We start from the raw sequence: 27,998 nt of genomic DNA, 5'->3' as shown, positions 1-27,998 counted from the left end.
GAGGGTTCAAGCTGCCAGATGTTTCGCTGGTATTAGTCAGTAGTCTTTCCTACATTTTACAGAGTCCTGTTATTTGAAGACTTTTATTTTTTTTTCCAGCGATCAAAAGTAATTGATGGCATGTAAAAGTTCTTGGGAAGTTTTTTATGACTATCCTTTTAAATATTTTGCCTTTTATTCAGTAGAGACTGAAGACAGAGACAGGAAATGTGGATTAAGGGAGCTGCTTCTGTTTTGAATTACACACAGTCTTTAAGCTCTTCCCTCTACTGCTCATTCTGCTCCTCTGCCAGTTTTCTTTCTTTCTTTCAAACCATCGGGAACCATTTTGAACTGGGACCACACGCTCAGACCACATCCCAGTAAAGGTGTATTCAGAGCTGATGGTGGGGTTCAGCAGCAGTCTGGTATTCATCACTGCGTTAAAGCTAAACAACTGTTTTGGTTTGATGCTCTTTATCTAAAATGTGTTTTAAGCGGTGTGAGCGGACCTAGTTTTTAAGCTTTGGTGTTCCCAGAAGAAACCACCGTGGGATTTTCATTCCACTGTCCAAAAATATTGGAATTTTGGAAATATTGGATTCTTTTAACCCTTGTGCTGTCTTTGGGTCAACATGACCCAATTCTTCCATCCTTCTTTCTTCCCGTCATGCTCTCTCTTTCCTTCTTCCTTTCCTTCCTTCTTCCTTTCCTCTTTTCCTCCTTTTTTACCCTCCTTTACTCCCTTTTCTTCCTACCTCCCTTTCGTCATCCGTTCCATTATTACCTTCTTTGCTTTTCTTTCATTCTTTCCTTATTTTCTCCATTCCTTCCTTCTTCCCTCCCTTCTTTCTTTCCTTTTCTCCTTTCCTTCCTCCCTCCCTTCTTTCTTTCCTTTTCTCCTTTCCTTCCTCCCTCCCTTCTTTCCTTTTCTCCCTTCTTTCCTTCTTTTCTCCCTTCCTTCCATCTTTTCTCCCTTCCTTACTGCCTTTCCTACTTCCTTCCTTCTTTCCTTCTTTTCTCCATTCTTCCTTACTTCCTTCTTTTTTCTTCCTTCCATCTTTTCTCCCTTCTTTCCTCCCGTCCATCTTTTCTCCCTTCTTTCCTTCCTTCCATCTTTTCTCCCTTCCTTACTCCCTTTCCTACTTCCTTCCTTCTTTCCTTCTTTTCTCCATTCTTCCTTACTTCCTTCTTTCCTTCCTTCCATCTTTTCTCCCTTTCCTACTTCCTTCCTTCCATCTTTTCTCCCTTCTTTCCTTCCTTCCATCTTTTCTCCCTTCCTCACTCCCTTTCCTACTTCCTTCCTTCTTTCCTTCTTTTCTCCATTCTTCCTTACTTCCTTCTTTCCTTCCTTCCATCTTTTCTCCCTTCCTTCATTCCTTCTTTTCTCCCTTCACTCTCCCTTGACCCAAAGACAGCACAATGGTTAAACTCATAATCTTTAAAGTTTTATTTGAAAATGTCTGTCATACACTATAGAAATCCAGCTGACGTGCTTAAAACCGGGCAACGGATACCTTTAAACCACAGATCAGGGTGGGGTCGAGTCTTTGCGCTGATTCCCAGAACCGGCGCCTCAAGCACGTATCAGTGGAATTTCTCCGTCTTTGATGTGATTCTTGAAAAATGACCACCTATTCCACTTTGAATATCGTGTTTTGTCTTTTGCTCATTCCAGGTACAACATAGAGCCCAGTCTGTACAGCCCCTACCTGTCCCTCGGGGGCTGCATGGAGGGTTTGAACAACCTTTTCTCTCAGCTGTACGGGGTCTCGCTCATGTCAGAGCCCCCCAGCGCTGGAGAAGTTTGGAGTGAAGATGTCCGCAAATTGGTAAATCTTCGGTGGTTGTGCACAAATGTCTTGAATTGTTATTGTTGCCACTTTTGAGGAGCTATGTCTGTGTTTATGTCCAGCTTTAGAACAAAGACGGTCTTCAGTGATCAAAGTTTTTTGATGCAACGTGTCTGTTGACTGTATTATTATGTGTGTGTGTGTGTGTTTGTGTCTAGGCTGTGGTGCATGAGACGGAGGGATTACTGGGATACATCTACTGTGACTTTTTTCACCGGTCAGATAAACCTCATCAGGTATTAAAACACACAAAATGAATAATATGTTTGATTGTAAATAAAATGTTCTTCTTTGGTTGCCTCCGTCCACTAAACAGTCTTCAAACGTTCCTTTTGGCTTGTCCATTTATTTATTACCAAACAAACAGATCACTTTTTTATTTATTTATTGGTTTAGTTGATAGGGACAATGCAGTTTAAACATAGTTTCAGTACAATGACAGCAACTGATGTTCTGCACATAGAGTTTGTAGCTATTGCTAATTTGCAACTCCTGTCCCTAGTTGGGCTTTTCTAACAATAAAATACAATACAAAAATATCTAGGACCTATGATACAAAATATAAAATTACATCTATTTAAAAACAATCACAAAATTAACAGTCACATAATCCCACAATCTCCACACATCATACACATACTCCCTCACTCATTCACTCCCTCTCAACACGCATCACAACACACACAGTAACATTTCAAAAGTGGGTACAATCTTGTTGTGTTTTCAGCCAGTTCTTAACCATGGAGGCAAAGATTCTGCTATCTGATACCAATTTCATTTCATTCGGGATCACATTGGTGTTTTTGGAGGGCACAAACCTTCTCCTGCAGCCCTGCCAACACACCGTTGTTACATGTTCTCCTGATTCATCAGTGTTTCATAAGTTAACGTAAGCGAGGCCTTTAGTTGGCTAGATGATTCATTATTTTAAGTCACTGGCTCTGATGCTTCAGCCCCAACAGATGACTGTAGATGGGATTGAACTCAAAAGATATACCACGTCTCACTGCATACGTTAAAGGAGCTACGCTTCCTCAGGAAGTACAGTCTGCTCTGCTCCTTCTTGTAGACGCCATCAGTGTTGTGTCTGTAGCCCGGGTGCACACCAGACGGGCTTCTTCCTGGCTCTCCTAAAGTCCACAGTCATCTCCTTTTGTCGTGTTCACATTGGAGATGAGACCATTGTTCCCACACCATGCCAGAAAGTCGCCCACCAGTTCTCCGTACTGTCTGTCGTCAGTCTCCTGCCCAACGCTGATACATCCCACACCTGCAGATATCCGAGTATTTCAGCAGATGACGAGACTCCAGCTTGTACTGGGAGTCTGAGGTGTATGGCGTGAAGAGAAATGGGGAGAGTACAGTCCCCTGTGGTGCTCCCGTGCTGCTGACCATCTGCTCATCCAGTTCGCTCGCTGTTCTGTCAGCAGTTTGGCAGGTATTCAGTAATCCAGGCAATTGTGGAGTTATCCCACTGTGTGTTTTTGAGTTTCTTACAAATTAAATACAGGCTGAATTGTGTTAAATGCACTGGAGAAAACAGATAACGTTTTATAGATGACCTGAAGCAGGTGTGTGATGCTGTTTTCAGCTCTGGCTCCACAGCAAGGTCAGTGGTTTCTGAAAGGTGCTGATTTGTGTACTCAGATGGAAAGTAAGAGTGTTTCAAGGACTTTCATGATTGCGGGATGTTAGAGCCACAGGTCTGCAGTCTTAAAGGGGACCTCTTATGGCATCTAATATCTATTTTAAACAGGCCTTGAATGTCTTAAAAACAAGCTTTTGATTGTTTTTGCTAAATAAATTAGAAATTCAGCCTCTGAGCCAAAGCCTTTATCTTCCCAGTCTCTAACCTCATTATCTATGCGGGATTCTGAGTGAGCGGGGCTATGATAATGAGGCACTGTGCTGATTGGCTGCCTGAATGACGAGATACACCGCTACGAAAAAATGGAGGAAGCTCCGGCTGGCGGAGTTAGTTGTGGGCGTGGTTTCACGCATCAGAGGCCAATTTATGTTAATCGCTCCCGTCGTTACGTAACGACGGGCGCAAAATCTGAACGGCTCGTAGAAGCCACATCACACTGGACGGCTCATCCGGGCGGCTGTACAGACACTGCAGAATCTGGTTTCTTTCCTCCTTCTGAGTTGGCAGGCTGAGGGGAGACCACTTTATATATGTTAAAGCAAGAGAAAATGTGTTTTTCATAATAGGTCCCCTTTAAAGAGCATGGAAGAGAAGGCAGGACGTCTGCATCATCATTAGATCCTTCTAGCTCAGGCTGATGTTGAAGAGCTACAGCAGAATCCCACAAAGCTGGTCTGCTGATATCATCTGCTAGAGACAGCCTTATTCCAGCTCAGTCTCTTCAGCCACCTCTTCATCTGCTAGAGACAAGAGGGGAAGAGAGAGGGCGACGGGTAACTACCGAGGTGGTTGGAGACAATGAAGCTGCACTAAGATCCATGACTGAGGTAGAAGATGAGAGAGCTGAGGTGTGGCAGGGAAGCTGTGGGTCAAGGGAGTTTGGGGGGTTTGTTTGGCTAGAGGCGGGAGAGGAGGATGCTGGGATTATTCCTGAACTGAACCTCTGGAGAAATGTGTTCATTTTGCTGGATATGTCCACATTTCCATCAGGCTGCTCCCCTTTCTGATTGAAAGTTATATAAACATTCAGTGTTATTGTTTTTTTTTTAATGAATTATATGAAAATGGTATGATTTTAGGTGTTCTAAAATGAAATTCTGAAGAATTTTCAAGGACTAATGTGTATATGAGTGAAAAGCTTCTGACTAATAATTGTCTCGTCATTTTTATCATTTTACCGCCCCCCATCTCCTCTTCCTCCTTCGCTCCCAGGACTGTCACTTCACCATCCGTGGTGGCCGCTGGTGTCAGGAGACGGGTCGGTACCAGCTGCCGGTGGTGGTGCTGATGCTCAGCCTGCCCCAGCCCACCAGGAGCGCCCCCACCCTGCTCACTCCTGGCATGATGGAGAACCTCTTCCATGAGATGGGACACGCCATGCACTCCATGCTGGGCCGCACTCGCTACCAGCACGTGACGGGTACCGTGAGCACTTCTCAGTACTATAAAGCAGTGGTCTCCAACCCCCGGGCCCCGGCCCGGTACTGGGCCGTGGGTCATCTGGTACCGGGCCGCACAGAGAGAAAAAATAATTTCTGTAGCATCCCCTGATGATGGATGACTCTCAAACTGATGGTTCACAATGTTTTTATTCCTTGGATGTACAATAAATACACTGCAAACACACAGTAAGAGCTATAAAGGAATAAAATAAAATAGAGTTAGTCTTTCTGCATTCATATAAGTTTCATTTAACTTAAATACAGACCGACGCAGCTGCTGCTCGCTCGGTAATAACAGCTACACAGGCTGATTTATGGCTCCGCGTTACACCTACGCAGAACCTACGGCGTAGGGTGCGTGGCGACGCCGTAGGCTACGCCGTCGATTTAACGCGGACCATAAATCAGGCCTACCGCTAACCACAATACATGACCATGACAGCCAAACTCAATATGTACATAAATAAGGCATAACATTTGCAAAGAAAACAAATCCTTATCAGAAGGTGCTTTTTGTGTCAGTTAGGCACCACTTTAGCATTCAAGACACTAGTTTAGTCTTTCAGACATACTTTCTACTGCCGTTAAACTTTTACCGTCAAAGTCCGAAGCTCAGGATGTTTACAATTTCTCGGCGAGACGCCTTCAAAATAAAAGCACTAAATATCGGTCTCCTTAATAAATAAAATAAAACCCTGGCTTTAAATAACGTTAATGAGACATAAAAACACATTTATTGAAATACTCATATTAAAGGTAATTTACAATTTCCATGATTTTATTTTATTTTTTTGAAAATTATGTTTTATTATTATTCATTATTATTATTACTATAGAGAAAATTGAAAATTGTAGCTCAGGTGGTAGAGCGGGTCGTCCAATGATCCAAAGGTCGGCGGTTCGAATCCCGCTCTGTCCCAGTTACTGTCGTAGTGTCCTTGGGCAAGACACCTTACCCAGCTTGCCCCGTGTGAATGTGTATGAATGTGTATGAATGTTGGTGGTGGTCGGAGGGGCCGTTAGGCGCGGAATGGCAGCCACGCTTCTGTCAGTCTGCCCCAGGGCAGCTGTGGCTACAAACGTAGCTACCACCACCGGGGAGAATGTGTATGAATGAATAATGGTCTAAGTGTAGCACTTTGAGATTCATGAATGGAAAGTGCGTTACAAGTTAAATGCATTATTATTATTATTAGAAAATATCACAGTTTTTAATGCCGATCTTGTCATTTTATGTAGTTTTTATCAACTACACCTTTTAGATTGGGCCGTGAAAATATTGTCAGACATTAAACCGGTCCGCGGTTCAGAAAAGGTTGGGGACCACTGCTATAAAGGATGTAAAAAAGCTGTAACCACGCTAAAGGCCAGCAGTCGACAGTGTTAAGAAAATGTGCCACTCGTTTGTGTTTTCTAAGGTTATTTGTTTATTATTTTATAACAAATGAATCCAGAAATCCTATTTAATCCAGGATGTTTACGTCCTTGCTTTTTTCTTTTTTTTTCCATTGTTTTCTTGTCTGAACATAATGGTTGTGTATTTCCAGATTCCATCGGCTAGAAAGATGTTGTTTGATATAAAACGTGTTTTTCCAGTGTAGTGAATTAAAAATGAAAGGTGACTCTGGAAACCTTGGAGAGGTTTTAGTTTAGATAGTTAGCTACCAAAGCTGCCATATGACACCATTTAAGATGTCATGTAGTAAGTCATGTACAGATGATGAACACATTGTAATCCCAGATTCCCGATGTGTTTGTTTTGAACTAACAACAGTGTCAGTTAGCTTAACTGGAGGCTGTTTCTGTAGTAGACGGACACCGTGTTTGCACTTGTTCAGACACGCTCCTGAAATTGAAGTCGTTCACACAAACTCTTGAAAGTTTCATAATCAGTAATGTGACACCCCCCTGCCACATTTAAAGACACCTTCTAACTTTAACCAGATGTGAGTGTGCTCGCTTTTACCCTTGAGCCTATTAGGAAGATTAAAACAAAAATACATGTAATAATTAAGAACTTCAACCTACAAAGGAAGAGTGAAATCATACGTTTGTTTGAAGTTTTATCGTCGCTCTTCCAGGAACCAGATGTGCCACTGATTTTGCCGAAGTCCCCTCCATCCTCATGGAGTACTTTGCCACAGATTATAGAGTCATCAGCCAGTTTGCACGGCACTATCAAACCGGACAGGTAAATGCTTAAATCATACACAGAAAGACCTGAAAGTGATCTTTACACACACATGATTGTAGTGTGCTGGTTCAGCAAGAGTTTAGTCTGCCCTTGTCCCTTCAGCCTCTGCCAGAAAGTATGGTGTCTCGTCTGGGTGAGTCCAAGAAGGTGTGTGGAGCAGCCGACACCCAGCTGCAGGTAAATGTCCTTTAAAGTGTCCAGTACTTCTCAACAGTTGGAGTTATTGTCGTAGTCCCCTGATCACAATTATCTGAGCGAAGTGCGCCAACTTTGCATAATTGTCTGTTACTTCCTTGTTGTTTTTCTTGTGGTTGTGCTCTCCTCTTTTCCCATGATTCAATTAAACTAATTGTTTATCTTGAGGTGGTTTACTCCTAATATGAAACCAATGAGCATCTATCAACGTCAACGTTGTAAAGTCAATCACCATTACACTTCGGTTTGGAAGCCAAATATAATTTGCAATCTGAACATATTAATGGCCCCTAAATGAACAGAGTCAGTTAAATCAGCTAAAACTTCAGGGTTTTCACACTTTTCAGCAAATCCTGAACTTCAGACACCTTTTACCACTCAGGTTACAGAGTTAGTGATGCCTGTGTAACAAAGGTTGATTTGACAAATGAATAATTCCCTAAAATTATTGTTGTTTAACCTGATGTACACCAAGCTGATCTCCTCAGGTGGAACTCTAGTTTTTTGTATTTTGTGTGTGTAAGGGGGGGGGTTCTTTGGACTCAAGCTGTTCAGTTATCCAGTTTTATTTCTTTCTCCAGTCTTATATCCCATACAACACAGAAGCTAACCACTACCGGTTACACCTACTTCTGATCTAGTCCCCCTGATGTACAAAACGTCTGGATATTTCACTGTTATTTCACTGACTCACTGGTTACTTCCTCCACTCATAAGCTGTAAAAATGCCTTGTAAATAGAGTAAGCAACCTGAGTGTCTGAGGAGCAGAGATGACGACAGTTGAAGATCCAGTGTTGAGATGCTTAAAATGTCTTTAATAATAATAATCCATTTTATTTATAAAGCGCTTTTAAAAGATCTCAAACACGCTTTCGCACGGCTTCAGTCCTCCATGGATTAAGGTTGCAGGATTCATTCATTCATTCATTCATTCATTCATTCATTCATTCATTCATTCATTCATTCATTCATTCATTCATTCATTCATTCATTCAGTGTTGTGTTTTTAGATCTAAACATTTAAACACTTTTTGCAGTCTTGCAGTAATAACTTTGCTCTTTGTTGCGATGAATATTCATGAAGACCTGTGGTCGCTGGCTTCTATTTGTCTGGCAGGTTTTCTACGCCGTCCTGGACCAGATTTATCATGGAAAACCGCAGAACCGCTCCACCACAGAAGTCCTGACGCAGATGCAGAAGAAGTTCTACGGCTTGCCTTATACGCCCAACACGGTACCTTCCAACCGTCTTTGTGCTCCTTTATCTAATGTCTTTCACTAAAGGGGCATTTCGACCACAGGAGCTTTTTCGATCCCATACTCTTGCTGAATTATTGAGCTGTATGCCTCACAATGTTCTTTTTGTTACAATAAAAACACCAGCAGCAATAAATAATGTGCACCTGCATTCAAATTCCAAATACGATGAATTTAAACTAAAATAAATTGAGTGTAGAAGATGACACTGAAAACACACATTGAAGCCAACTCTAGAAACCAAGCCAATGAAACTGCAGTCGCAAATTTCACACAGAGGCTTAGGGGCTCTACCAATCTCCCTGGACATGGATGCAAGAGCAAAACTGATCACTTATTGAAGAGACGGATAATAAGAGTGGCGACCAAATACCTGTCTGCAGGGAGTCTCTTTGAAGGTTACAGAAATCGCTTGAATGGAGGGATTAGTTCAGTTTTATCAAGCCTGATTTAATTAGTTTTATTTCTAATGCTTCCTTTGAACTACAATTCAAAAACCTTTTTTTTTCTTTGTCTGCATATATATTAATGGTTAATACCAACTTTGGTAAAACCCAAAGCATGAGTGTGTGAGTGTTTCCTTCACCATCCCTCTTGGCAGTCTACTATATTTTATTCTTCCCCCAAGAAAAGAAAGGGAAAAAAATGAAAAAGAATTGAAAAAAAAATTCTGCCAAAGAGGACTAAGATCTTCCAAAGTGGAACGTGAAAAAGTAGGAAAGAAAAGACAGTGATGGGTGTAGTTTGGTGAGTGTGTGATGTGCTGTAGTGCGTGTGAGTGAATGTATAACGTGTTGTGTTTGAGAAGAGAGACACTTAGGACAGACAGGTATTTATAAGCAGAAGACGACAGACAACATTTAACCTGGACCATGACTCTGCGTCCTGAAACACTGAAGAGTAGGACACTGAAGTGCGCTCCATCTCTGCCCCTTTCTTTAAAGTTGTTGAAACGTTTCCACCATGTCTCCACATAATTGTGTGCGACTGTTCGCACCAGCCTCTGTTTTGGTTTGTATACATCCTTTCTATGCATGTGGGTTACCGTAGCAACCACGTGGAATCACTCAGGGAGATCAGATTCAGATCAGATATGTTAAAAATGATATTTGCGCTGACGGTGCGAGTATGGCTTTACATTCCTGACGCCTGATGGCAAATTTGGCTTCTTATTTCCTAACTTTCCGCCATCACGCCGCTTCTAACCGCACAAAAACAACATAACTTCGACTATAGTGCTTAGTCTTCTTTTTCCCTTGTCTTTTTTCCCGCTTTTCTCCCTGGTTTTATAACTTTTACCCTGGCACACCAGCATTTAAGGGATTAAAGCCTTTTTTTGAAGCTCTGCTAAAATAACAAAGTAGAGGGATACTTTAAATGAGCTCTCCCCTGGGAAGTACTTGAAACTCTTTCTCCTGGCGCTTTAATGAAAAAAGGGCTTTATTCCCCCTACTTTTGCAGCTGTGGGCGAGGAGATGAGGCCAGGAGTGCAGGATGGAATCAAAAACACAGTCGTAATATAGTTGGCAATGACCTTCATATAGCGTTCGCCCTGGGCTGTAATTATGTGGGGTGCCATCAGGAATAGTGATTATAGAATAGCTGCGTATTCCCCCAAACACCAGCGGCCTCTGCACGGCCGCCCTCCCACTCCTCAGCTTGTTCCCTGCACTATAGCTGCCTCTTCAGAGACAAAGGTTTATGTAATTTCACTTTCAGACGGCTCCTGTCAAACCTCTGCAGCGTCTCCAACCACACGCAGAAGCTTTGCCTCCACATGCAGAGCCCCAGCCAGATAATTTCACCCATTTGAATCGCGGGTGGTTCCGCTGCCTGAGTGCTGAGCGCGGGATCATCACTGCATCACAGAAAGTGAAAACAGATTTGTTTAGATCTTCCGCTGACTGGTTTAAACTTGTTTCTCCTTTAATTCCCTATCTGACCCCTTTTTTTTTTTTTCTTCATTGAGGAAATGTGAACATTTCAAGTGGCTAATGAGTTATGGAGAACCGCAGATTATAAACATGAGGGTGCCGCTGACATGTGTGTAGTTCATGGAGGAGAGGTATCGGTTGCTGCTCGGTACGGGATCAGCTCTGAGCAACAAAGGCCACATGTTCGGCCTTCACCAACTTCATGAAGATGATATTTGGGGGAAAAGTAGATGAAAGTGAGACACTCTGCCCACTTTTGGAAATTCTTGGCCTGCACACTTGCGTGTTTATTCCTTTTTTCATGATGATCCACTGTTTAAAAGTTGTTAAACACACAATAGCTCATGTTATTTTCCTATAGTGGGGTTGCAGTGCAGCACTGTGAACACAATACTGGTTTAGTTTGGAAAGAACAAAAAAAGTCTTTTATCTCACATATTAAAGCAACGGAGTGAAAAGCCAGCACGCACTCTGTTTCCTTTGAATGGAAGGATCAAAAGGATATTTTGCTGACATGTGACCCACTTGCACTCCCTTAGAAAAGTCGACATTAATCATTTGATGTGAGGCGGAGGGATTAAACACAAAAGGAAGCTTGGAAGTCTGAAAATCATTTCAGTGGCACGTTGTGATGGGTGCTTAAAGCATCTTCTCAAAGACTGAGACATCATACTGTCAAACGTTTATTTGTCAACAAAGCATCAGCAGACATAAGCAACAAAAAGCGGCGGGATGAAAGTGTCTCTTAAGTGAAAGGAGAGCTAATGTGGAGATTTAAAACATGGAATTAAGAGTTGTATTCATTCTTACTAACGTCTCCGCAGCACAAGGATATAGTATCAATATATAAGTATCAAGTTGAGACTTTGGAGATTACGTTTATTTCTTTCCTCCTGTGGATGAACCACGGTGAAGATGAGTAACTCCCACTTCAACCTCCTAGTCATGTGTTTCATAGATTTGAACAACTCATGAACCGGCATCATCATTTCAATTTCAGTCATTCATTATAAAAGATTGTGTTTTCTTAAAGATTTCGGGGACTTTAAACGTGTTGATATAACAAGGATAATCAGTTTCTGTGAGTTTTAATTCAGGATAATAACAAGGATCCGCGGCGGCTGAGACTTCTTCAGTTAATGACACGGTGCCTCATACTGCTTGTACTGCGGTCTACCTTAACTTCTCAGTTTCCATGGCGTCCATACAGTAAAACCTGAGCTAAAAGTCTAGTGGTATTAATGAGTCCTCTGCAGCTGAAGGGTGAAAATCCCCACCCTGATATGATGAGGATGATTGTGGTGGCAGCAAAAGTGAGTCTGATTCACGTATCACCATATGCTCTTAGTGTCAGCCGCCTTTTACTGAGCTGCTAGTTTCAATCTAAGAGTTTTTACACATTACTATCTTGCATAAAGTGTGGCGTTAAAAGTAAAACCGGTGCCCAAATTCTAAGATTCAGACAATGAGCATCACCTAAAACTGGAACCATGGATGTGGTGGTAAAGATGAGAAAAATAATCAGTTATTCAGTGGTTAATATCACCCTCAGATGTTTATTAGAAAAATACTAAAGAATATTAAAGTAATTATAAATTGTTAGCATTGTTACAGAAATGAAAACGATAAGTAAGTGAGGTAAAAACCCAGAGAAACAGGCCGGCCTACAGGATGGCTTCAGCTGTGGCTGCCCAGACAAACGTCTTTACCAGCGCAGCTACAAAGTGATCGACTGCTCTGATGAATCAGACGGTTGTAAAAGTCACTGCGAGGTAACAAAAACAATTGTGCAACTAAACCTCCCTCGGTCTGCCATGGAGGCTCTCTGGCCTCTGATAAACGCATGTGCGATTACAGCACTTTTAGCTGGAGTATAAAATCATTAAAGCATTTACCCCCCTCACCCCCTACCCCAATGGAGGCATCTGCAGTCTGTTATGGTTTTCTTAACTATGGCAGCTGATCCTTTTTCTAGCAGGCCGAATGTTTGACTGTTCGCCAGATGAATTCCCCTGAGTCCCCTTATGCCGAGATCATAAAAGAGCCCCCCCCCTCCCCGGCAACGGCGGGGGAGTAAAGAAGAGAAAAGAGCGGGGCTTTCTGGCGTTCAGGAATTCCCATGTTATTTCCTTTATAGGAGCACCTGTAAAGTAGTAATTTAATGTTATTAGGGGAAAGTTACATTTATTCCACCGCTATGAAGATATCGGCGTTGGATAGTGTTTGATATTTTTGTCAGCGGCGCTGCTTTTCATTTTTTGGTTTATGGCTGCAGCTTTGGTTTAAGCCCTAGACAACAGCTGCTTGTGTCTTCAATAGAAATCATCACAGAGCACCTTTATTCAGCTGGTGCAACACTGTACTTTACTTGCATACCTCTCACAAGTCTCATGCAAGGATAAGTGTTTTCTATCCTGCCCGCTAGAATTATTTCTGTGTTCATTTGGCTCAGTGTAGCACTGCTCAGCCATGATTTGACATGATTCATGCAAGTAATGTAATATATGTATTCATTTAATTTTCACTCATGCTGCGGAAAATGATCACGTCACAAGCCGTTGCGATCCTGCTGTACTGATTTGGGAAGCACTTTAACGACACTTCTGCGGCCTAATTGTTTTACAGTTTTGTAAATTGGGAGCAAAAATGTGCAACAGTTTTATTTCAAGAGCTTTAAATTCCTGATCTCCATGCCTTTAATATGACTTTATTATGACTTTATCCCCCAAATGTGATTGGGTCTGTACCCTTTTGTCACTCACAGATTTTGCAGAACAATTGGTCCTTTTGAGGGTAATGCACTTTTTTTTTTATGAGTGAAAACTGCAGTTTTTACTCATAGCAGCAGCTGGACGCCAGTCGTTTCCCGCCCCTGCAGCCGCCAGGAGTTTATGTTAGCCGTCACGTCCATCGCAGTCAGCCAAGGTGACAAGTCAACACGCCTGATGTTATTGTTTCATGTTTAATTTGCCCTTTAGGCGTGGCAGCTGAGGTTCGGCCACCTGATTGGCTACGGAGCCAAGTACTACTCTTACCTCATGTCTCGCGCCGTGGCCTCGATGGTGTGGAAGCAGTGCTTCATCCAGGATCCTTTAAACAGGTGAGACGGAGGCGTGAAGCAGAAACACCGTTTCATGGTCACAAGCTGCTCTTTTTTCATTCAGTTCATAGCAGATAACACAACTATAGATGATATTAACTGTAGAACCGGGTTCATATTTCTCTCAGGATCTGAGTACAAACACATGAGGTCTGTTTAAAAGTGCTTTAGCTGCAGCTGACTCTGCACTGACTGATTATAAACTCATATTTTCAGCTGCTTCCACCCGCTGCTGTTTAGTTTACACAATCCATCAATGTTGTCATTTTTTTTTTCTTCTTCAATGCAACATAAAAGTTGTTTAGAGAAAACGGAGACGCTGGAAGGACTTGCAGAGTTTTGTGTGGTTTTCTTAGATAAACAAAAGAAAAAGGCACTTTATTTTCACTGAGAACAACTACAGTATCACTGTAGTGCAATTAAACCCTGAAGACCCAGAGTGTCTTTGAATGACACGTACTGTTCAATAAGCAGCAGAGAAGTGATATCTTCCTTGGCTTCCATCTTCTGTTGGTATGTTTTACTGAACCTCGATGTGCCAAACATTGATGGGGATTTTTAAGGTGATGTTGACATGATATTGTAAGGAAACGGAGACTCTATGAGAGCATTATTAGAGCTCAGCTGATATTTTTTGTCCAGGCTCATGCAAATTGCAAATACTGCACAAATACTGCAACTGCACTGTTGATGCTTTCACACCTGCAGAAGCGGTGATGAGTCTTCATCTACAAGTGATCAGTGAGTCTGAAAAGGTTTCATTTGTGGACTGATTTTAACTGAACTCTGCAAACTCAAGTAGCACAAGACACAAGTGGAAAGAGTCATATTTTATCCACTGTCAAAATAAAATGACTGCGGGACTTTGTAAGGTCTGAATATTAGTTCATATTTTCTGTTTCTGTTGGAGGACAAATTTTGTTTCACTTAGATTTTTGTCTCCTCAAGTCATTTACTTAGCTGCTGTATTTGATGCACCGTTGGATTCAGATAACTCGCAGTCCTAATTTACTTTAACCTCATTGTGAATGTAGTGAATGTGTTGGAGAAGTGGTGTGTAGGTAGAGCGGTAATATTCCAGGCAGCCTTTCTTGGATACTGTTTAAGTTTAAACAGGCCTTGAATGTCTTAAAAACAAGCTTTTGATTGTTTTTGATCAATAAATTAGAAATTCAGCCTCTGAGTCATGTCTTTATCATCCCTTTCTCTAACCTCATTATCTATGAGGGATTCTGAGTGGGCGGGGCTATGATAATGAGGCTCTGTGCTGATTGGCTGCCTGAATGACGCGATACACCGCTATGAAGAAATAGCGGAAGCTCCGGCCGGCGGAGTTAGTTGTGGGCGTGGTTTCACGCATCGGAGGCCAACCGATGTAAATCGCATTTTGGTTACGTAACGAAAGGGAGCAGAATCTGAACGGCTCGTAGAAGCCACATCACACTGGACGGCTCATCCGGACAGCTGTACAGACACTGCAGAATTTGGTTGCTTTCCTCCTTCTCTGAGTTGGCAGGCTGAGGGGAGACCACTTTATATATGTTAAAGCAAGAGAAAATGTGTTTTTCATAATAGGTCCCCTTTAAGTTCAAAACTCAGGCCAACGTGGCTGGTCGCTGCCGTTATTCAGATGCACACCCACCTTCACGTGACCAGCTCCTCCAGTATCATAAGCATTTGACTCTGCACAAAAGACTTGAGCCCTTTGGTGTTTTTCTTCGCCTTTCCTTAGCTTGCTCTCTTTCTTCCCGTTGCCCTTTTCTCCCTGAGATTGTTTTAGATCCACCTGCAGCCGTCAGATGTGTTTCCCGTCACCTGTCTGATGCAAACAGGTTGCAAACAGGTGACAGGAGACAGGTGACTCGGATTCTAGGTATCTGTAACCGCATCTCTTTCTTTGTCAGGGACATGGGCGAGCGTTACCGCCGTGAGATGCTGGCCCACGGAGGAGCCAAAGAGCCCATGCTGATGGTGGAAGGCAAGTGACTGAACACTTACCTCACACTTACACACCAGTGTCTTAAAGCCCATCAAGCACCATATGACTTTAAGCTTTATTACTCCACCGCTTTCAGGCGATAGGCTTTTACCACTTGTACAAGGTGCTTTCTGGGCAGGGGTTCAGTGTTCCCTACAACAGCTGAATACTTTAAGGATTCCCTATAATTGGTCTCCAGGTTTCTTCTGAGCAGATCAGGAATTAAAGTGTCATCCCAGGAGCTTCTTGTGTCGTGAATAAAACAAGGTGTGTCTAATTACTTCAACAAGATGGCGATGACTTTGTTTTGACACGCCCGAGAGCCTGGAGGGTCAACATCTCCTGGATTTGTTTTGTCTCCTCTCACATGAAACAGAAAAACAGCTCTAAATAACGTGTTGATAATGCAGCTGCAGGTCTTTATTCGTATATATTCACAGCTGCTGTGGTCTGACCCAGCCTGTGCTTGAGATTCTGTGGCACAGACTGTATTTGCCAGTTAAACACACCTCTCGGGTTTTTTTTTTGTTTTGTTTTTTTGTCTTTGTTTACAGAAGCTTTGTCGAGACGGAGACAAAGCTGGCGCCCAGTGGAGCACATAAAGCTGCTGCCCAGCGCTGATGATAGTTCACCCCTCATCTGATCTGCTCAGAAGCTCGAACTAAGGAGTTATCAACTTTTTTATTATTATTTTTGTGCACAGACAAAATCAAGAAGGAGGGAGGGAAGGAAATGTTTGATTACAGGTTCAAGTGCTTGACAGCGTTGACCACAGGGATGAAAATACAGGCGGATAAATTCCACTGGGTGCTGAATTACTCCATCTAAACCACGTTTGGTCCTAGTTGTTAGATCTATACTGGAGTTTCTCAGTAATGCTGCATACAGATAATAGACAATGATCAATCCTGCCGTCTGTAAGTGCTTACCGCCGTACCTCCTGATGTTTACGTTTGTAAATATGAATCCAATCAGAAGTACATACAGTTTAAACATACTCATGGATGTATTGAGCTTTCACTAATCTCTTAAGCTTTTATTTTTCTGGGACATGATTATTATACAACATCGTGTAAAGGAGCAATGACTAATATGAAGCTGAAATTAAAATTCTTAATCCAGTCAAAATGGGGGCAGTATAGCTGCAAGAAGTGAGTTGGTATGCCCTCGCATCAGAAACAAGAAGATGCACAGTCCCTCCTCATCAAAACACAGAATCCGTAACCTAGAAATAAAAGTCTCTAACCGAGAGTGCATTTACACTTTTCTATTCTTGCCATTGTTTCTATAACCATCTCCGTTTACGAATCACTTTTCTTTTCTTTTTGTGGTTCTGAAATCAGTCGAATCAGCACCACATTACTCTTCTGCAGGCGGGTCGGGACATAGAGGAGATCAAAATCTGGTTTTAGCAGGTTTTATCTGCTCTTTATATCCGAATGAGAATTTTTCACTGTACCAGTTGGTTGTGGTGGCAAAGTTGGCCTACCGAGAGCTTCAGCCATCTTTGCTGTTTTGGGTTTACCCGTGGTAAACTGGTAGCTTGACTGACAACAGGTTCAAGTACACCCACACCCCCAACCTCTTTCTGTCACCATGTTACACTGAGGCCGCTATGTTGTTCTTTACCACCACATGTGGCAGAAACTGGTATTACCAGACTGGACAAAACAAAAAACGAGTTATTTAGCACGATAACTTGGTAGATATAGCAGCAGCCAAATACGTAGTCATCCTTTTTGTGACATGACTGCACTTATTTCTTCGCACTCCTGCTGTTTCCAGGTTATTTTGGTATATTTTACTCTACAGTCGTACACATTGGTCCTTTTTAAAGAAAAAAAGAATTTGATGCACCAGTTTTAATTTAGTTTTTCCTGATATCAGCTTAGGCTCCAGCAGATCTGCATGATCCTCTGTATGAATATGGATGGATGAATAGAGGAAACTTCAGGTGGAAATTGTTGAAACATTCTTCTGTTTTTAAATAATTGCGTAGTTCTTAAAGCCCCTAAAAGCCTCGGAAGTTGACGGTTCTTTGTTTGTATCAACATGATAAGATTTCATTTGGCAAAATTCACTGGGATGACCAAGACACAATCTATTGATTACATTTAAAGAGCTCACCGCAGGAAAAAGAAGGAACAACTTATATTCATACATGTCAGAAATGGCTCTTTTTTAACAAACAGATTTAATAATCATCAACTGAGACAATCGTACAAATCTACAAGTTATCGGTCAAGTTGAGATGAAATTGATCCAGATTGTGAGTAAAGCCCTGTCCCAATACTCCCTCTACCCCTTGTTTTCATCCCTACCCCTAAATTTTGCGCGTTTCTGTGAGGGTAGTCCTCTTTTCACCTAGTGGTAGTGAAGAAAAGTAGTGTAGTGGCTATGAATCTCCCTACGGATCGAGGGTTTTCCGATGCTCACTAGCTGAACTAGGGACAGAAAAATTTCCCAGAATGCTTTTCGTCGTCATTTGCGACTGAATCAAAAAAAAAACATGGCCGACATTTCTTATTTTTTTGTGAATAAAATCAATATTTTGAGTTAGTTTCTGCATAAAAATGCGTTTTGATTACATTTCTAGCGAGAAATATATATTTTACTTTCATAATATTCACTCAGTGAATGTACATAATCACTTGTTTGCCGTTGTTGCAACCTCGCCAGAATAAAGGGTGATTTATGGTTCCGCATTACACCAACGCAGAGCCTACAGCGTAGGTTACGCGGTTACACGGTTACGCGGCGACGTACGCCGTACCCTACGCCGTAGGCTCTGCATCGATTTAACGCAGACCCATAAATCAGCTCCCGACCCGGCAGGCAGAAATCCCGAAATTTTCGGAGCAAATTTCTTAACAGGCGTAGCTACAACTTCGTTAGATTTCATCTATTAAACCAACATTTATCTTCCTAAATGATTTATTTCAGCCAGCTGTAATTCTCAACAGAGCTGCAGGTTTCTCTCCCATGACGACGGCGCGGCGCGATCACGTCTGTACTCCGGCTGCTGCTGCTTCGAGCCAGCGGCTCTTATCATCTCCCAAAACATCGGGTCAAATTTCTTAACAGGCGTTATTTGGATAAACTGAGCCCAGTTTGGGGATCTTAACGGTTACTTTTACGCCTGAAAAAATATTAAAACTTAATAAAGTGGCATATTAACAGCGCTACAGCTGAAATTAAAACAGCTTTTGGCTCTCAGCTTCATGATTTTAGGGGTGGTGCTGAAAGTGCCCTAAAATCTGTCCCTTCTTTTTTAGGTGTAGTGATAGAAAGTAGGGCTAGTGAAAGAAAGTAGGGGGAGTATTGGGATTTTGCCTAAATACCCAGCTACAGGCCTGAACTGGAAGGGGCTGGAACACCAGCGTCATCATGATTTAACTCTGCCATGAACGAAAGGTTACCATCCAGTTTGCTGCTGACCACATGGACCCAGGAGAAGACCTTCACAGGAAGGTTTTCTGTCCACACTGAGTGAAAACATGACACTAAAGTTTGGGACGTTTCCATCATCTCAGGTCAAAGATGTTTTACATTGCCATAAAGTTCACTGGCAGTCTGACCGGAGCTGTACATAGTAGACAAGAAGTAACGTCTTGATAAAGTGGATCTTTACTCATCTGTCAACTTGGTTGGGAGAACACACATTTTCAGAGTTTCTTTTTTGCAAAACTGTGCCTACTGAAGGTATGATGGCCCTCACTGCAGAAGGTGAGGTGTTCTAGTTTTTGTAGACCTTCATCCCGGTTCTCGTCTGCTCCTGTCCCGGAGCAGCCGCTGTGGCCTGTCTGGACACGACAACAGCAGAGAAGGTGGGAAAAGAGAAAGAGACACACAGAGAGCGAGTGGGTAGTAATATCAGATGACATTTGGGAGTGTACAGTAAATCCCTCCCCCAGGGTCCCCCCCCCCCCCCCCGCCCTCCATCAGATTGTCCCTCTGACAGCTCCGAACAGGGCTGCACCCAGCTCCTGAAATTACACCCACCCCCACCAGACCCTTGTTATAAGATCTACTGTCCAATTAACTGTTGTTGAACTGACAGCATTTGTTTTTATGGTTTTCCTTTGAAGTGAATGCTACTCTAATTATAGGCCAGAGCCCTGTGTGCAGAGTAGTTACAGGGTCATTCTTATCCCTCTGGCTGCGTCTTCTTTCCATAAGTCATTGCAGAAGCCAGACTGTAAAAATGTCTGCACCGGGAATAATACTTTGCCAAAATGTATTAATTTTCTAAGAGAAAATCCAGATCAAATTAAAGACCCTTGGAATTGCTAGATGAAAGATCCAGCTTCACATTTTTGGCTTTAATGCTGTTCACAGTCCAGTTTCTTTTTGTGCACCTGCATTTATGAGATTAAGCTGAAAACCTTATTCCATGTCTGTAAAAATGATTTCAGCCTCTCTTTGTTTCTCATTTAGCTGATCATTACATGTATCTTCATCATTTCTATCTTCTTGATTTTTAGATCTTATGTTTTAGGTGTATGTTATTGTTTTCCCCTGACTGAATGTGGTCCATGGCACCAACCCCAAATCCCTGTTGGGAAATGGAAAAAGATATGAGGTGAACTAAAGGGGCTCTTGTACGTTTGATGCATTAATGTCGGCCAGGAGAGGCCAGGTGAGGAGAAGAAGGAGGCAGAATTCAGGTCCAGCCCATTACACATAATCCTTTCAAACAAAGACTCTTGTTAATGGAGGTGTGTAACGTTTCCCCTCCGGCGGGGTGGTCGCGGGGGCACGAGTGTTCCCGGGGAACCAGAGCAGCCCCGGCAAGGCCAGTCAGAGGCCACTCTTTATGTGGATGCCTCCCTGACCAGCACTGGATCTTTCTCAGGAAAAGATGGCGTTGAAACGTAAACCCCATTTATTAAATCTGGCTCAGACGTTTCACGACGGAGAACGGGGAAGGAGGGGAGGAAAGGTGATGGCCTGGCTGAGGGGAAGCTCAGCTGCTGCTCTGCTACAGAGAGGGCTTTCAAGGCCCAGGCTGTTCCCAGAGCCTCACCTCCCCAGCACAGGAAATGGATCTACTCAGGCTCGATGGCTGAATCCCCAGACCAGCTTGGTCTTTGTCCCGCGGCAGTGGGACCGAGTAGTTCTTGTTACCACTGACACAGTCACCAATACGCAAGAGCAGACTATCCTGCGTACTCGCAGTGATTTATATTTCTGTCTGAGGTCAAGTACACTTGCATAAAATGCATAATTTATTGGCCGTACTTGAAACAAGATATTATTTACGATCTGTTAAATCTTTAACTAACTGACTTAGTTGTAAGTCCGAGTTGTTCAGTAGTTCACTTCTTAAACTCATCTAAGTCTCTGGATTTAATTAATTCTTTTATATCAAAATATGCAGTATTATGGTTTTATTTTTAATGATAAACTATAAATGTGATACCTGTTGATTGTTGTATAGGGTCAATTTTGTACCAATTTTCAACGCAAGATTGTTTATTACAAAAAGCAGTTGTCACATTTTCTGTTTTACACTGCTGGTGCTAATACTTGGTGCTATTTTTATCTTTATTTAGAATTTTTTTTTTTTATCTTTTTATCTTTATATGGGTGTTTGACTTTAGGGGTGTCTGATTTGTAAATGACAGTGCTGTGTGTGTGAGATGGAGATGTCAATTTCCCCGAACCTCCCAAAGGGATTAATAAAGTCATCTGAATCTGAAAAAACAAAACCAAACTGCCAACACTCGGCCGTCATTTCACCTGTCAGCACTAAAACATGTCCACTCGTGGACCAGCAGTCGTATCTGGTCTGGTTCTTGACCGTCCGGGACAGATGTTTGGATTCCTGCAGGGTTCAGATCCCTTCATACTCAACAAATCCTGTCATAGTCTGTGTCGTTTAAATCTAAACTTCATCTAAACGTTTGGTTCCTTGGAACGTTCCTTGGAAGACGCTCCTCACCAGACCCGGGTCAGGCGTTTGTGGGTAGTGTCGGTAGCTCCATGGAGCCTTGTCCAGTGCTCCCAATGAAGAGTCGCACAATTTATGTTATGTAAGATTTGCTTTCATACAATTAAAACCAGTTTAGTACTAATAACATGATCAACAATCATTTACCTCTTGTTCAAGCTGTTGCCATCATATTAGCTGCTCTTCACATCAGCTCATCTAACACTTGTTCTGCTGGCATCTTGGGATTCAAGCCTCCCGTTGTTCATCCTGTCCAGTCCAGCCACGCGTGAGGTAGCCGGTCCAGTCAGGTGGTGGTTTCGGTTTTATCAGGTCCTCAGTGACCATAATAACATGCAGCTGGGACAAGAGGGAAATCCCTAATCCACATCCTAGTCATTTGTTGGTTGATCAGCAGGCAGCAGATAAACTTGGCATCCCAACAGAGCAAATACTTGCATGGGCAACAGTCTTATTTATAAAAAACTGTTATATCTTGGTTATTGAGCTGTAAACACATTACTGAAGCACAAATACAGCTGCAGGTGTATTTGAGGATATCCTGTCTTCTCCTCCTCATTATAAATGCATCTAAACCAGAGGTTATTTGGTGATGTGTGGAAAGTTAAAGCATGCATCCAGCGCTGTAACTGTCGTGGTTTTACAACTTTTTTGAGTCTCGTAGTACCAGTCGCACCAGCCCTGTTCGGCCCGCTTTAGACGGAACAGAGTTAGTCTGGAGGAAGCAGTTTGATTGAGGAGATGTCGATCGAACTGAAAGAAGCAGACTCTGGTCCGCCTGGAAACGTCTCGGTCCGCTTCAAGCACACCAAATGCAGAAAGTGGACTACAACCTAGGGCATCATGGGTAAACACAACCTAAACTTGGGTGAAATGTTTCGCGGTCGGAGGAGAGAGGACGAGATAAAAGCTCTGATAGAACTGTGGTCGGATGAAAATATATCACAACTGCTGCAAACTAACTGGCAGGGAAGTAGCGGCCCATTGACCAGTAGATGAGCGGGTTTACTTCTTTGTTTTTCGTCTTGTTGTCACCGCCGGTAATTCCTGGTGCAGTGTCCACTACAGGCGAGGAGAGAAAATGTATTTGTGCAGGGTTGCTACCGGTGTGGAAAAGACCCCTGCTGTGATGTTCTCTGGGTAGCTGATTTGTGATGCAAAACAATCCCCAGTTGTGACAGAAGAACCTCATTTGTGCTTTAAGTTGAGCCATTCTGATTAATCACCAATGAATGTGGGTTTTGTTCAATAATACAGTATATTACCTCAAACTGGTAGGCTTTCTGAGTTTTGAAGGGTTTGATTTCAACTGAAATGGTTTTCTTTTTCCCAGTGAGAGCTCTTCTTCAACAAAGAGCTTCAAGTGCAGTGTTTGTCATCACCCTTGTCTTGCTTGTTTTCAGGGTCTGGCTAAAATGTGCTTTGTAGAAAACACTTCCTGAACTTCAAAGGTGTAATTACAGAGCCTGTGAGCCTCTGGTTTGCCTCCAGGCCTGGCAGAGGTAACTGCTTTTTACAGCGTGACATGTTTGGAATAGCAGCAGCCGAACGGTTACTGCAGAAATGTGTTTTGAAGCGTGGCATCTCAGGCTCTTGAGGAACCTTAAACTATAGCAATATGGCGATTGCAGGGAAAGTGACACCACAGAGGTGAGGTGAAGGCTCAGGTCACTGCTTGCAGTTTATTAATATACAAATATTCCAATGTGTAATATTGCTACACCTTAGAAGATGTGGGGGTGTAATTGGCTCTTAGTAGCGAGTAATTAAATCTTGAATGAACAGGCAGGCCCATGGGAGCAGACTCGGCAGCTGCTAGGAGACGTCTCGATTCAGCTAGGATTTCGTATTTAAAAAGAAAATAAATGTTTGGTCCTGGGATTTTTAGAACATTTCAAGAATGAAAAGAAAGTCGTCATTATGTCACATTTAAAATGAACATAGTTCAATCTGTTATTTTGGTTTAACGCATTTTAAAATTGGATACTGTGTTTTATTCCTTGTTAAATTAAAGAATGTGGGTCATCAGACGGTGTACTCCCAATGCCTTTATCTTTGACGGTGAAAAAAGGCGGTAACTCAGATGTTTTATAAACTCAAGCAGCAGTGGCTGCAGGCTGCGCTGCAATTTTGAAACGTTTCTTCTAAATTCTTCTCCCCAGAGCTGTCATTACCAGCAAGCAGCCACAATCGTCTTCATTTTGCAGATACCCATCATCCACCACCCTTTGAGTAAATAAACATACTTTTTACCCCCCTCCGTGCAGAGAACTAATGTGGATGTAAAAAAAAAAAAAAAAAAAGTACAGCAGCTTTTATTTTGAGGTTTTTATCGAGCACATTGCAGCTGTAGAAGAACAGGGGGCAGGTTTCACGTTTCGTATGGACCCGTGTGTTTATTGATTTTGTGATGAGAGGAGTTCACATGGTTTTTCACACACAGTTTATATCATTTGTCAGAGTATCTCTGTCGCAGTGAAGAAGTGGCAGGGGAAGTTGTGAGTCGGAGTGAGGCCCTCGGAGTTAATCCAACAGCTTTCTGAGAGTTAAACACACCGGTGCAGCTGTTTGAGCCACCTCTGTTTGGTCTGCATGAACCAAGAGGGAGCAGTTTTATAGCCACATCTACTTCTATGTCAATACGGTGAGCCGCTGTGAAGAAGGTTGTTTGGAAATGACAATGAGTGGTGCACTTCCACTTCCCTCCATCAACAAGTACTCTTGAAGTTAGGGTTGCCACCCGTCCCGTAAAATACGGAATTGTCCTTTATTTGAGAAAAAAATGTTGCGTCCCGTATTGAACTAATATGGGACACGATTTGTACCGTATTTTCATTAACTTTTACACCATATTCTAGTTGAATTATTGAAATAAATGAACCTTTACACCATATTCTAGTTGAATTATTGAAATAAATTAACTTTTACACCATATTCTAGTTGAATTATTGAAATAAATTAACTTTTACACCATATTCTAGTTGAATTATTGAAATAAGTTAACTTTTACACCATATTCTAGTTGAATTATTGAAATAAATTAACTTTTACACCATATTCTTCACCTGTAGGCTATATTATACATCTGGGCTGATGTGGACATACATAGTATAGGAGGATATTTCAGTTGCTAGTATGGTTGTCTGTCTCTACAGTCATGCAAGTTCAATGCTATTAAAGCACTTTAAACTTTAAATCAAAGCATTTAGTTTTTTCATATAAAATAAACACATTTTTATTCAGTTTAGAAGTTTTGGGGCTTTTTTTTTTGGCTCCTGCGCTGCTGAAATCAGGGCGTCCCTTATTTCTATTTCTGAAAGGTGGCAACCCTACTTGAAGTACCGCTACAGACGGAGCTCAGCTGCAGGTTGCTCCGGTGAGGCTCCGGCTTCTCGTGTGTCCCGTAACACTCGCTGTTTCACCAAGACGCCGTTGGCCAGGTTGGTTGATAAAGCAGACCCTGAGATGAGTGAAATGGGTAGCAGCCCTGCTCCTCAATGGCTGCGTCAGAGCCATTATGAATGGAAATGGAAACTCTTAAATGCGATATGACTCACACGGCAAAGCCTCTGTCCTAAGGCTTTGTCAACAATGGACACAAAGGACAGCTTATGTTTAGTTTGGCTCTAGTTTTTCCTCGCTGCTTCGCCAGCAGTGTGAGTGCAGCTCGCTGTAACACTATCAAGCATGCAGAGGGACTGCTACACTATCTGCCCCGGCAAGATACCGCCGTTTGAAATCACGAGTGGGTGGGTGGCTCTGTGGGTCTGGAGATTTCAGCTGCCTTTGAGGTGCAAGAGTTGAAAGACAAAAGGACTGCTTAACGAGAACTGGGATTTGTTGTTTAATTGATGAATAGCAATGTAAAATAATAATAATAATAATAATGATGGTGATCATTTTCATGCATGGTTTCATTAAATAATCCCAAGAAGTCAGAGAAGTCACAACAGTTACAGTTTTTTAGCAGCATACACTACCAGTGAAAGGTTTGGACATGCTTGGATGGGAAAGTACGACGGAGTATTAGGGCCAAACTAAGACAAAAAACATTGGAAATTACGAGAATAAAGTCATAATATAATGAGAAAAAAGTCGTAAAATTACGAGAATAAAGTCGTAATGTTGCGAGAATAAAGTCGTAATAGAATAAAGTCGTAATAGAATAAAGTTGTAATATTATGAGAATAAAGTCGTAATATTACGAGAATAAAGTCGTAATATTACGAGAATAAAGTCGTAAAATTACGAGAATAAAGTCGTAACATTACGAGAATAAAGTCGTAACATTACGAGAATAAAGTCGTAATATTATGAGAATAAAGTCGTAATATTACGAGAATAAAGTCGTAATATTACGAGAATAAAGTCGTAAAATTACGAGAAAAAAGTCGTAAAATTACGAGAATAAAGTCGTAATGTTGCGAGAATAAAGTCGTAATATTATGAGAATAAAGTCGTAATATTATGAGAATATAATTTATGAGAACTCTAACAGGAAGAGCTTCTTCTCCCTGTGTTAAAATGAGGAATATTGAGCATCTTGTGAAGTTATATTTATATATTTATAATATATTACGACTTTATTCTCGTAATATTATGACTTTATTCTCGTAATATTATGACTTTATTCTCGTAATATTATGACTTTATTATCGTAATTTTACGACTTTATTCTCATTACATTATGACTTTATTCTCGTAATTTCCTTTTTTTGTTTTTTTGTTTGGCCCTAATACTCAGTCGTAGGAAAGAGTGTCCAAACCTCCAAACCTTTATCTGGTCGTGTATGCCGCCTTTCACACCATTATTTCAGTGAAGGAACACAATGCTAAACCTTATCCTCCAGGCATTGTAACAACAGCCCCTTTTACTTTGGCCAATACCCCGCGATTAACGCGCAGATCTAGCGTGTCGTGGGTCCCTTTTACATCGACCGACGCGGGGGCGATGCGAGCTGACCCACAAATAACTCTCCTCCGAGGGTAGTCCTTACCGGGTCTAATGTAAACAGAACTCATTTGTTGATCAAGTAACCTGAGTACAACCCACCAGGGGATGTTTATTTTACTGTATTTATTATTATTATTGTTTTTATAATATAAAAATACAGCTGATGAGAGTCACAACAGCAGGAAGTCACAGGTAGGGTCTTTATTTGCAAGATGAGTAACTGGGGAGACGAGGAGATCAGCAAGCACTAGGCCTCGGAGTCGAGGACCCAAAAATCGATGTATGTCCAGAACCACAAAAACCCGGCCAAAAAACGCTCATCCCGATGTTCATCCATGCTATTTTTGAAAACTACACCTGTCTGATGCCACATATCTGCTGATGTAGGGACAATACGTCCTTCGACACGCCCACACAGGTGACGTTTTGTTTCTTGGATAACGCCTCCAAACTCGCTTTCCCTCCCCTCAACTGGCCTTCAGGCCCGCGGTGACAAATGACACGCCTTATGTTTACATTACCAACGCGCATTAAACACGTCTTCATCATCCAGCGATGATTGCGGGATCCAATCTAATGCAACCTAACGTGGCTTCATAACTAATTGATCAATTTAAATCTAAAATGAAGAAGTAGAAATGAAAGTGACCACATTCAACCTAAAATAAAACTCATAATTTTCTTTTTTTTTCTGAATTTGTTTCTTCTTGTTTTCATACCAGCTGCAGCTGGTTGTAAGTGTCTTGTGCAAGGACGGCTGCTCTTCTACCTTTTTATGAAGAGAACAAATCTCTCTCATTTACTATCTTCATTAGCTGATGCACTTTTTGGCATCTTAGTTGTAAGGCAGCAGTTTGTTGTTAACCTCTGCAGGGTGCTTTGCACACACAAGCGTTGATGGCTTATGTTACATATTCATAGTCAGCAGTTTTTTTTTTAATTGTTTGTTACTTCAGAACAAAAAAACAACAAATCAGACAAGCATCTCAATTTTCATTTGATAAAATAACCCTCTTTTTTTTTGCTGTTATCTTCACTTTCATATACATTTAGCTGTGTTATAAGGACAGAAATAACTAACTAGAGGGGGCTCTTAATCCCTTTATGGTTAAATTTAGTATTTCTAAATGTCATTTCTGTCATGTCACAAGTCTAAAAAACACTTGCATCTAAAGCCAATTTGGGGTCCCTTTCCTGGTTCCCACAATAGTTGGCTCTTGCTACACTGGCGAATAGTGTCTTTATCTTATTTTTTCTAATGATTACTGCACAGGGGCCTTGAGGCCTAAGTGGTGTCTCTCCTTTTGATCCATAGCTCACAAATACCCTCTCCCAGGGCACACTCAGCTTTACAGTTTAGGGAAGCACAGTTGATGGTTCAAATCCAACACTAGCCTCCAGTCCTGTGGTCCAGCCAGCCGATGAACATGGTTTCTTGAACTTGGATGGTTCCAAGTCTCCCTGAGAGACACCTGCAGGATAGAACAGGGGCATCGATGGCTGCAGGGCA

At 41.9% G+C, this 27,998-nt stretch overlaps 1 protein-coding gene across 1 annotated transcript in view; it reads left to right on the top strand.

Moving 5' to 3' along the window:
* The window catches only part of LOC133441610 (mitochondrial intermediate peptidase-like), a 37,246-nt gene that overhangs the window by 5,952 nt on the left and 3,296 nt on the right, over positions 1 to 27,998 (top strand). Inside the window, exons 12-19 of the mRNA XM_061719086.1 lie at positions 1,658 to 1,811; positions 1,991 to 2,068; positions 4,693 to 4,900; positions 7,004 to 7,113; positions 7,219 to 7,293; positions 8,430 to 8,546; positions 13,482 to 13,603; positions 15,508 to 15,581. Of these exons, the coding sequence (XP_061575070.1) occupies positions 1,658 to 1,811; positions 1,991 to 2,068; positions 4,693 to 4,900; positions 7,004 to 7,113; positions 7,219 to 7,293; positions 8,430 to 8,546; positions 13,482 to 13,603; positions 15,508 to 15,581 (938 nt within the window). The remainder of the gene's footprint in view (positions 1 to 1,657; positions 1,812 to 1,990; positions 2,069 to 4,692; positions 4,901 to 7,003; positions 7,114 to 7,218; positions 7,294 to 8,429; positions 8,547 to 13,481; positions 13,604 to 15,507; positions 15,582 to 27,998) is intronic.

Source organism: Cololabis saira, chromosome 4 (genome assembly GCF_033807715.1).
Source record: "Cololabis saira isolate AMF1-May2022 chromosome 4, fColSai1.1, whole genome shotgun sequence".
Lineage (NCBI taxonomy): Eukaryota > Metazoa > Chordata > Actinopteri > Beloniformes > Belonidae > Cololabis > Cololabis saira.
This window is presented reverse-complemented; position numbering and strand designations above follow the sequence as displayed.